General features: G+C 46.0%; 1 protein-coding gene across 1 annotated transcript in view; it reads right to left on the bottom strand.

Annotated features, from left to right (window-relative positions):
• Positions 1-6,054, bottom strand: part of TRABD2B (TraB domain containing 2B) — a 568,857-nt gene extending 562,803 nt beyond the window's left edge. Inside the window, exons 1-2 of the mRNA XM_019528309.1 lie at positions 5,890-6,054; positions 1,134-1,241 (exon numbers count right to left, since the gene is read on the bottom strand). Of these exons, the coding sequence (XP_019383854.1) occupies positions 1,134-1,241; positions 5,890-6,054 (273 nt within the window). The remainder of the gene's footprint in view (positions 1-1,133; positions 1,242-5,889) is intronic.
• Between the last annotated feature and the right edge of the window lie 3,719 nt (positions 6,055-9,773).

Raw genomic sequence — 9,773 nt, 5'->3', positions numbered from 1 at the left:
AGACTTTTGGATACCACCATAACGGGGTCACACAAGTACCTGGTTTTATTGGAAGTTTGATGTGATCTGTGATTGGCTGGCTCTTCAGCAAGGTGTACATCTTTTTTTCCCCAAACCTTCGTTAGGTGTTTGAGCCCAATACATTGTAAGCTGAGCAAAATGAGGTCATGATACAAATGGTCTGAATGAAGGTGGCTTCTGCTCCCAACCAGTTAGCAATCTGTAAAGCACCAAGCTTGTGTTATCTTCATTCCTTGCATCCAGTCCAATGTGTTAGTACGGGCATGGGCATGGCCGTATTTTTAGCCTGACAAAATTAGGCTGAATTTCAGTGGGTGCTCAGTCCCAGGGTCAGTATTTCTAAACTGACAGTATCTCTTTTTACCTCCTATAGTCCAAGACAACAAATTGGACCCCTTAGAAAGGGGGTTGTTAAACTTGTTTTGCTGCCAAGTATCATTTGAAACCTTATTTTTGAACTTGGGCTGTTGGACTTCCCCGTACATGTTCCCAGTGGAGTGTTACATTTTCACGTACGGTAGTTGTTGGGTCACTGACATTTTCTGTCCTCCAAGAAGCATGAATTAAAGAAACACAAAGCAAAAAGCTGTCCCCTAGCTGAGAACTCCCCAGGCAGCAGGCTGCCTTGCAAAGTCCCGTATCCTTTCACACACAAAGCATTTGACAAATTGGAAGGCATGGCAATTGGATGCTGATATTTTATTGCAGCAACATGTGCTATTTGTTTAGATCAGAGAATGAGTCTTCTGAAATTGCCACTCAAGGTCACGTAAGATCTCAGGACCACCGTTGGCAATCTGAAACCCACAATTGAAAATAGTGAAGGAAAAGTTTCTCACAATTCCCCAGAGAATATTCCACAAACCAAAGTGTGTTTTCCATTACGGTTTACATCAACAGTTGGTTTATGGGACTTCTGTGTGTGTATGTATGTGTTTCTGTTACCGGTTTGTCTATCGTTGTACATTTCCTCTGGAAGAAGGAGCCAGTAAAACCCGCTTGAAAAATTGTGCGTAGTGTCAGGATCCCAATTCATTCATCTGAAGACACTCATGCTGTGTTGGGTAAAGTGCCCAGAAACATTTCTGTGTCAACCACATTTCTCTTCTTACATGTTGTATGCCTCCATATGTGGAAGCTATGTCGTCTTTGCTCCAGTAAGCTGACTCGGGCACATGCTCAGTTACTGCTTGCTTCATTTTCACTGTTCCTCTGTCTAGCTGTAATGGAAATAAGAGAATGGAAAGCTGGCAGGACAAATAGCAAGACCTAATGAGCAAGGGAGATTTGGTTTTGTTCATCACCCAATAGATGCTGGAGCAATGAGGTTGCCAGTAGCATAGTATGGACAAAGCATTGGCAATTGGCCGACCAGAGACCAATGCACTGCAACTAGTATCACTTGCTGTGACATCTTCTATGGTCAGTCTTGGGCTAGGCTGCTTTAGGGAAAAGAAGTAGTCTTTTTATTTTTTAAATATTTTTTTAAATGATATTTCCACACCAGCACAAACTGTAGTGCTAGGAAGAGCTTTTATCCAAGGACAGTGCTCTCACTTGTCATACATACTGCATAGCATTATTGTCTTACCTTTATTGTAGCTCTTAATTGCCCCTCTCATGGACCAGGAGGTCCATGCGCTGTGCAGTAACAAACAAGGGAGTGTTTTTGCACCAAAGGGCTGTCCATGCTAGATGCAAGGCAAGAGATAACAAATGGTTGTAGGAAAATGGGGGACCACAAGGAAACAGTGGGAAATAGTAGTTGCCTTCCATAAAGTGATGCTTAGTGCAGCAGGTATTGCTATGGCTTCTGACCCTTGCAGTCTGAGTGCAAGCACAGAGGGTGGAAAAGGGGCTTCTTGTTTCTTCTTCCTAGTGTTCATTCCTCAAATAGTCAACAAGGATCCAGCCCTTCTAATAGGGCAAGGGTGGACAACTTCTGGCATGGGTGTTGCAAGTGGTCCAGGCAGGCTGTCTGTGTGGCATGCAGCAGATCAGGGAGAGAGAAGGGAACATGGTGGCCGATAGGCTGGAGAGCAGAAAGCAAATAGCAGATTGGGCAGGGGGTGCAGGACTGGAAGCAGAAAGCAGAGCAGAATATTAAGCATGGAAAGGGATGAGCATGGCACTCAAGGATGCAGCGGGGCTTATTTTTACAAAGGGTAGCCCCCACTGTCTTAGTGCTTGATGCAAAAGCCTGGATTGATGATGGAAATCAACTGAAGTTAAGTGACTAAAGGTTGTTATTTGGGCCTTTTGAAAACCTGCTCTTGTGTTCAGCCAGCAAAGCTCCAGTAAAGCCGCCAGATCTGCATCATTTAAACCAGTTGATAATCTGGCCACAGTGTCTGCACATGCTCTCCAGTTTCTTCCTCTTCCTTCCCCCTCTGTCTCTCCTCTGCAATATGTTGACAGCAGCAACGTTTCCTCTATGACACAGTCCAGATGAGCTGAATTTGCCCAGAGCTGCGATGAAAAGTGACGCCTGTCTTAAAGGTGCCACATTAGAGTGATTCTGGAGTAAACCTTGCATGTGGGGAGGAGGTGAACAAGGCTGGCAGCAGGTTCCCACGAACAAATGACAGGGACAAAGTCTCTGCCTTCACACCTCCTGCCTGACAAAATCATTGCAATGAGATGACTTACGCATAAAGAAGCAGCAACCCTAGCAATAGGCCTCTGCCTTCTTCCTTAAGGGATCTCTTGGCAAGGGTGCTACAGCAGGTCAGTAGCTTGGATAGATCTCAAGAATCTGCATGCAATCTCTGGTTACCTAGAATGACCACAGAAGATATCTTCTGCAATACATTGAGTATTGAGTGGTTCTTTCCATGTATTATTTTTCAGTGCAATGTAGAGGGGAGAAAGGCAGGAGTCTGAGCACCATGTTACATGGTGACTACACATCTAATTACTGGCCCCTCCTCTTTATTTTAACTCCTGTCCAAACTCTACTTCTTGACATGAATTTACAGCACGTCTTCTTGCTTCAGTTTCCTTATCTGTAAAATGAGGAGCATACTAGAGCTGCAACACTAGGCTTAATTACACGTGCCTTGAGGTGCAGAGAAGTGGTTTTCAACCTTTTCTCATTTGCAAACTCCTACTAAATTTCTAATAGCAGTGCTGGACCCCTTTGGAAATTTTGAATTAAAGTGTGGACCACCTTGAATGATAAGTGTGGGTATATGCATACTTTTGCTTATAGTCCTCTTTTGTGGGACACCATAGACACAGCCTGTGGACCCCCCAGGGTCCATGGACAACAGGTTGAAAACCACTGGCATAAAGGAAAGGTATTTCTTTAGGTGCATTGCCATTTCATCCCAACGAGCTTTTAATTACAACGATGACCTTGAATGGACACTATTTCCATGGATACTTTTAGGGAAGGAAAAATCATGGAAATAGCCAGTATGTCCAGAGGGTGAGCAACTTTTTGTCTAAGGGTCTTCGCGGTGATAAAGCTGAGTACAAGGCCTATGTTAATGTCTCGCTAACTGATCCGCTGAATTAAACAAAGCATCTGAAAATGATCACTCCCCTATAAATGTCACCGTTTTACAAAGGAAGACATTGACTTTCCAGGGATTACAATATACACACACGTGTTTTATCTCCACAAGATGTTTTCAAGAGGTTGAATAAGCCTGTCTATGTGCTGACATTAACTGTAAGCAGAAGATCAGCTTGAAATATTAGGCCAATACTATGGATAATATACACCCAGTTGCACTGCTATCCATCTCACCAGATGACTCCAGTCCTCATTTTGCCAGTGGAGGTTAAAAAGGACCATCTGTGATAATTCATATTTCACACTTTTTTCCTATTTTGTTTTCTCAGTGTTTTGGAGTTCTCCTATAACCTCCAACTTTGACAAGAAGGCCCTGTCTTTATTGGAAGCAAAACACAAACTGGTCTTTTTTCCAGTATAGAGGTTATAAAGCTTCCTAAGCAGAAAGCTTTGACCTCAAGGTGCCTGTCGAAAGATTTCTTTTCATTTAGGGTGTTCCCCAGAGCTCCCCTTCTACAAGTGTGCCCAGATTCCTCTATTATGAAAATCATCTGGCCAGCACAGTGCAGAGTTAAGAATTACCCAGTGGCTACTCTGAAGAACAAAACCCTATTCAAATCAATTTTTTTGTTTCAGAGGATTGGGGGGGGAGATCAGGAATTACCAAACATAACAAAATGCTCAGAATATGAAAACTGACTTCAGACACTCTTGTCGCCAGCATCATCTATTGCTTTGCACTCATTGTATTCTACTCGTATGGAGTGAATATCAGACCACGCATTGTCCAAAAAAAGTCAGATAAATCAATGTAAAGGGCAACTCATCCCTGGGAATCCCTGAAGATAAACCTAATGTGAGAGGTTATTTTTTTTAGCATGAGTTTGACTGCAGGCTTGTGAAACATTTCATCATCTGCCACCTATATCTAGTCTCTCTGTAGCATGGAGAAAAATGAAGTGTTATACCTACAACTTCTCTAACATGGTAGATCATTCAGATGAAAATTTTAGCCAGAAAAATCTCATTTGTTACAATTTGCTCATTGACTCCATAGCAGAATAGAGTCTGGGTAGAATGTGAGCCTATTTAAAACCTAATAAATTCTAGTATGAAAATATTTGAGGTGTACATTTTTCCCCTTCCTGTCAAGAACATGCTTTATTTCTTTAGTATATCTAATTAATTATGAGTTATCCAAACATTCGTGATGGACATTCTTAGGTCGATGCAAACAGTCATGGGTTTCCTGACGTCTTTCTTATGTTGAGTCTTGCTTATGCCTTCAGAGCAGAATCTCTCTCTCATTTTCTAATGCCACTTACTACAGTCATAGACAAATTTTTTTTGTGATAAAACCATGTAACCGATTTGCATTCATTTGAGTTAGGTGGAGTTCACCAGCAGAGTATCATTGATTTGAAATTAAAAGTGTGACTCAATATACTTGGAAGGCTGCATAGTTTATATCAGATTTAACTTAAGCCACTTAGGCAGATGTTTACTTTCAACAAAAAGTGTGTTATTCTTAAATTAGGGTAGTGTGAGAGTGGTGTTGTGGCCTTGGCCATGATGGTCCAGAAATTGTGAGTAGCAAGGATTTCTTAGAATGATAACTTTATTTGGGACAACTCTGTAGTTGGGATGAATTTAGACAAGATTTTGAGTGTGAGACATTCTTCCTCAGGTCTTCCTTCCTCATATGCAACTAGAGTCTGTCTTTAAAAAGCAGTGGTGTGGTAATTCAGCAAGATCTTCCTGGGGTTCTCTTGGGTGGTTTGGCCATATTTTTCTTTGAAAGCCAAGTTAAGAGTGAGGGTGCAGCCAAGTGAGCTGCCTAATCTGCATCTCTTTGCTGAGAAGTGAAATGATCATGGTAGAGGCCTTCTCTTGATGACACTGTCACTTCATTGGTTTCAGTGGAGTTACTCCTGATTTACACCAGTGTAAGTGACCAGATATTCAGGCCAAAGTCTTCACTATGCTTTAATGTTGCGTGTAGGTACAGTAGGACCTGGGACCCCTCTGGCCTGACATCCTCTTCCCAAGCACTCAGGTTCTCTCGGTTGTTTTTCTCTCTCATGTGCCGTGACTTTGGTGTTACATCTATTGGGGAGCTAGTTCTGCCCACTAACACCTTTGGCCTGTCAAAGGGGTCACTTCATGGGGCCCACCCCTTTGGACTACTTTCTTTAAAAATCAATTTCCAGTCCTTAGGATGTAGGCACAACCTCTGGGCTGCCTCCTTTATGAATCAATACTTAGTCTTTAGTGTGGCGAACAACCCCTCCAGGCTACTTCCCACGCCTGTCCTGTTGTCCATTCACCCATCCTATTCCTGACCTCACTCTTGATCCAAGTTGTTGGTCCCTCAGAGTCAGGTCAGCCACCTTGGCATCCTGTTTCTCAATCCTTGTCTTGACCGGTGATCCTTCAATCACCCGTGCATGCAGTCTCTGTCCCTTAGCTGACACTGGATCCATACCAAAACCAGCAGGAGAGTCCTGTGGCATCCTCTTATCCCTGATGCTGCAGACTCTCTCCGGCAGCCCCTCACCAGAGCTGGAAGTATTTCCTTGGGCCTGCCCATCTCCGATCCAGAGGGAGCAATGGCTCCTAAACCACTGCATGAAGCCCCATTCCCCATCAGCGTTCTCTGTTCTCTCCAAGGTAACCAACAGGGAGGGAAGATTCCTGGTTTTTTTTCCCTTCTCCCTGGTCTCTCCTTCCACATATCCTCCCTGTCATGGGATAGGGTCCCCAGGGATGGCCATGATACCCCTAGGGCTCCTTGACCGTGCCAATCCTGCCCAATGGGCACCCTCTTCCTCGCCTGCCATGTCTTGTTGTACTATAATAAATAGGGAGGCTGCCCTCAAGTTTGTATTTTGGGCACGGTCCTGATGGACCCCACTGAACCTCTTTTGGGCCCCGCTCCAAAATGGATGCCTCTTGGGACACCCTCAGCCTTATGGGCTAGATGCATGGTTCCAAACCGTCCCTTTACCACGCCCCAAGCCTCGCAGATGGCATTCACACGTTGGCCCTCTAAGGCCTTAGTTTAGCTTGGCCTCTGGTCATCTCTGGACTCTCTCAGCACCCCTTGGCGTTGGGCTGTCTGCAGCCCTGTCCTTCTCTTGGTGCCCCCCAGCACTGGGGTCCACTCACCCCCTTTGTCACTGCACCCCGGCACTGGGGTCTGCTCACCCTGAATACTGCACCCAATCTGGTGCTGGGGTCTGTTCACCCCTGAATACTGCACCCATGCTGGCGCTGGGGTCTGTTCACCCCGAATACGGCACCCGTGATGGCGCTGGGGTTCCCACACTGTAGTGGGCCCCCCAATGAGGCCTCCTCCTTTCCCAGTAGCCTCAGCCTGATCCTCCAGTATTATAAGAGAGCGACCAAAAATATAAGCTCCTGGGCTATAACATAGCACAACAAGTTCAGGGTGTGCTCTGTCCCTATAAAAGAGTCAAACTTCTTCCCTGACACTAACTGCCTCATAGGCAAGGGTACCTGGTGACCTCCTGGATCCCCTAAGTGCAGCATCTCTGGCAGCTGCAGCGTCTTTGGGCAATTCCTCCCTGGAGGCTACTTCCCCCTTGGCTGCTGGCAGGAAACTGCCTCTCTAGTCCCAGCCCTGGGGTTTATATGAGCCCAGGGCCCTGCCTCTTCTGGTCAGCTGGCTGGCTGCAGGTGCAGGCTAATTTCCTCCTTAGGCAGAAACCCCACAGGTGCAGGTTACTGTGGCAGCAAGCCTGACTGCTAGGGCCCTCTCTCTAGGCAGTTTCTGCCCTTAAAGGAGCTACTTTAACATGGCATGATCTATCAACCACTGAAAGGTGGCTGCGGCTCCATTAAGACCAAATGCCATCCTTTTAAATTCATACAATCCCTAAGGTGTCCCAAACTCTGTTTAGGCCTGAACTTCTGTTTGCAGTGGGATTTACCAGTACCCTGTAGATAAAAGTTTAAATCAATTTTGCCTGCCCTATACTTTCTAAAATCTCCCCCACTTGAGGCATGGGGAATGCATCAAACTGTGTCATTGCATTCAGCTTCCGAAAATCAATACACAAATGCAGAGCTCTGTCTGCCTTTAGGACTGTCAGAGCTGGGCTTCTCCAAGGGCTCTGTTACTCCATGATCATCCCTTGTTCCAGCATTTTCTCTAGTTCCTCCCCAATAGGACAGTATTGGCGATAAGGTATTCTTATCCATTTTTCATGGACAATCATTCCTTCTGGGGGTTTTGATTTTGTGTATAACCCCTCTGCCTCTTTCTGGGGCTTCACTAAACACATCAGGAAAATCCTGCACTATTTGCATAAGCTGTCTTTTGCTGCCCTTCTGTAAGAAGTTGTCACAAGCATATGGAAAACCTGCTTCTCCTCCTGACCAGGATAGAGTACTTCATAATCAACTGGACCCACCCGCATCATGATCTTAAATGGAACCTGCCATCAGGTTAAAAGCTCTTGTGGAGGTGGGAAGAACTAGCACCCTAAACTCTCTCACTTTCATATTCTTATCATACTGCTGTTTCTGTTTTTTCTGAGCATTACATAAGTTGTTCCCTGCTACCCTGTTATCAACCTGCAATCTCTCTTTAAGGGAGGTGTGACAGGGGCAAGCTCACTGGCCCGATCTTGCTACTTGGCTGTCCCCTGTCCATGGGCACACTGCCTGCCCATCTATTCTGTCATGTGATTAAATTAGGATCTTAACTAGGTCGGAGGCTGCCCATTTAAGACCCTGATGTCTAGGGATGATATCCACAGCTCCAAACCTTCTCCTACACTGCGACTCATGCTTCACAGATGTCATCATAACTTCTAATTGGTTCTGGATCAAGACTGGGCCAAACTTGGCCATCATTGGGCCTCTTCTATACTGCCTAATTATGGGCCACATGCAGATAGCCTCCCTCTCACAGAGGCCTCATTCACTCCCCTTGCTGTCACTATGGTCCCATTCATACCACCCTTCTTGGGTCACATACACCCTCCCCTTGCTCTTTGAGTGGTCCCTTTAGGCCATTGGGCTTAAATCCCTTGGCTCTTTGGCCAGCAGGTATGTAGACTTTTGGGCCTCTCTCATGCCCTCGTCTGAGTGGCTGCCGGGCAATTTGCCAAACTGAGGCTGACTTTGCTCCATGCTTATCTCCAGGTCATTTCTATGCCCCTATGTCTCTGGGGCTGCACTCCGCAACCTCACCAGGAATCCACTCCATCCCCTTGCCAGGACCCCACTCTTCGCCCTCGCTGGGGCTGGGGCTCTCTGGGATCCTCCATCCCCTCTGCCTCCATAGAACGGGTGGGTCAGGCATGTCTAGGTCAGGCACCTGAGCCTAACTAAAAAACCCACCGGATGGTGGAGGCTAGGGTTTAGGCACCCTTCCTCATCTTTCACTGGGGAGGCAACTGGCCTGGCATTTCTTGGGGACTGCCACACCACTAGGAGCCCCACTAGGCTATCCTTTCCCAGCTGGGTGCAGTTTTCAGTTGTACCCAGGACCACTGAGGCCTTCTCTTCCCCCATAGCCTCCCTTTTACCTCTGTGTTGTTCCTGGGGCAGGAGCTCAACAGGTAGATGTTTCTCCCCTGCTGGCTGGTCACAAACTGCCTCATTAGCCCAGAGAGGTGGGCATTAAATGGCCATCCCAATCAGGCACCTGCCCTTTTCCTGACCTAGCTCTTAATGACAGAAAGTGAAGGTGCTCCATCACAGGAGGACATGTACTGAGAGGTGTTCACTCTACTATCCTTGTCCCTCTCCCACCCCTCTCAAACCAGGTCCAGCAGACTTTGTGGAGAATGCCCAAAAACTAACTCAAAAGGGGCATACCCCAAGGAGGCATGGGACACTTCCCTGACTGCAAATAATGGGGAGGGAATCAACAAGTTCTAACTTCTTGGGTCCTCTTGGGCACAAAGTTGAAGCATGTTCTTGAGGGTCCCATTAAAATGTTCCGGCAACCCGTTGATTTGGGGATTGTAGACAGAAGTATGAAAATGTTTAATCCTGAGCACCTGATTCAACCCTTTAATGACATGGGACATAAAGTATGTTAACTGGTCCATCACTGTCTCTTGGGAAATTGTGACCCTGGAAATCCACTTTATCAATTCCTTGGCCACTCTCGGACATGTGATGGTTTGTAGAGGTACAGCATCTGGGTATCAAGTGGCATAATCAATTATTACCAATATAAGTTGGTGTCCCCTCA

Source organism: Gavialis gangeticus, unplaced genomic scaffold (assembly GCF_001723915.1).
Source record: "Gavialis gangeticus isolate Ggan-Ray unplaced genomic scaffold, GavGan_comp1, whole genome shotgun sequence".
Lineage (NCBI taxonomy): Eukaryota > Metazoa > Chordata > Crocodylia > Gavialidae > Gavialis > Gavialis gangeticus.
Note: the sequence above shows the minus strand (reverse complement) of the source record. Positions and strands in the feature narration are given on the sequence as shown.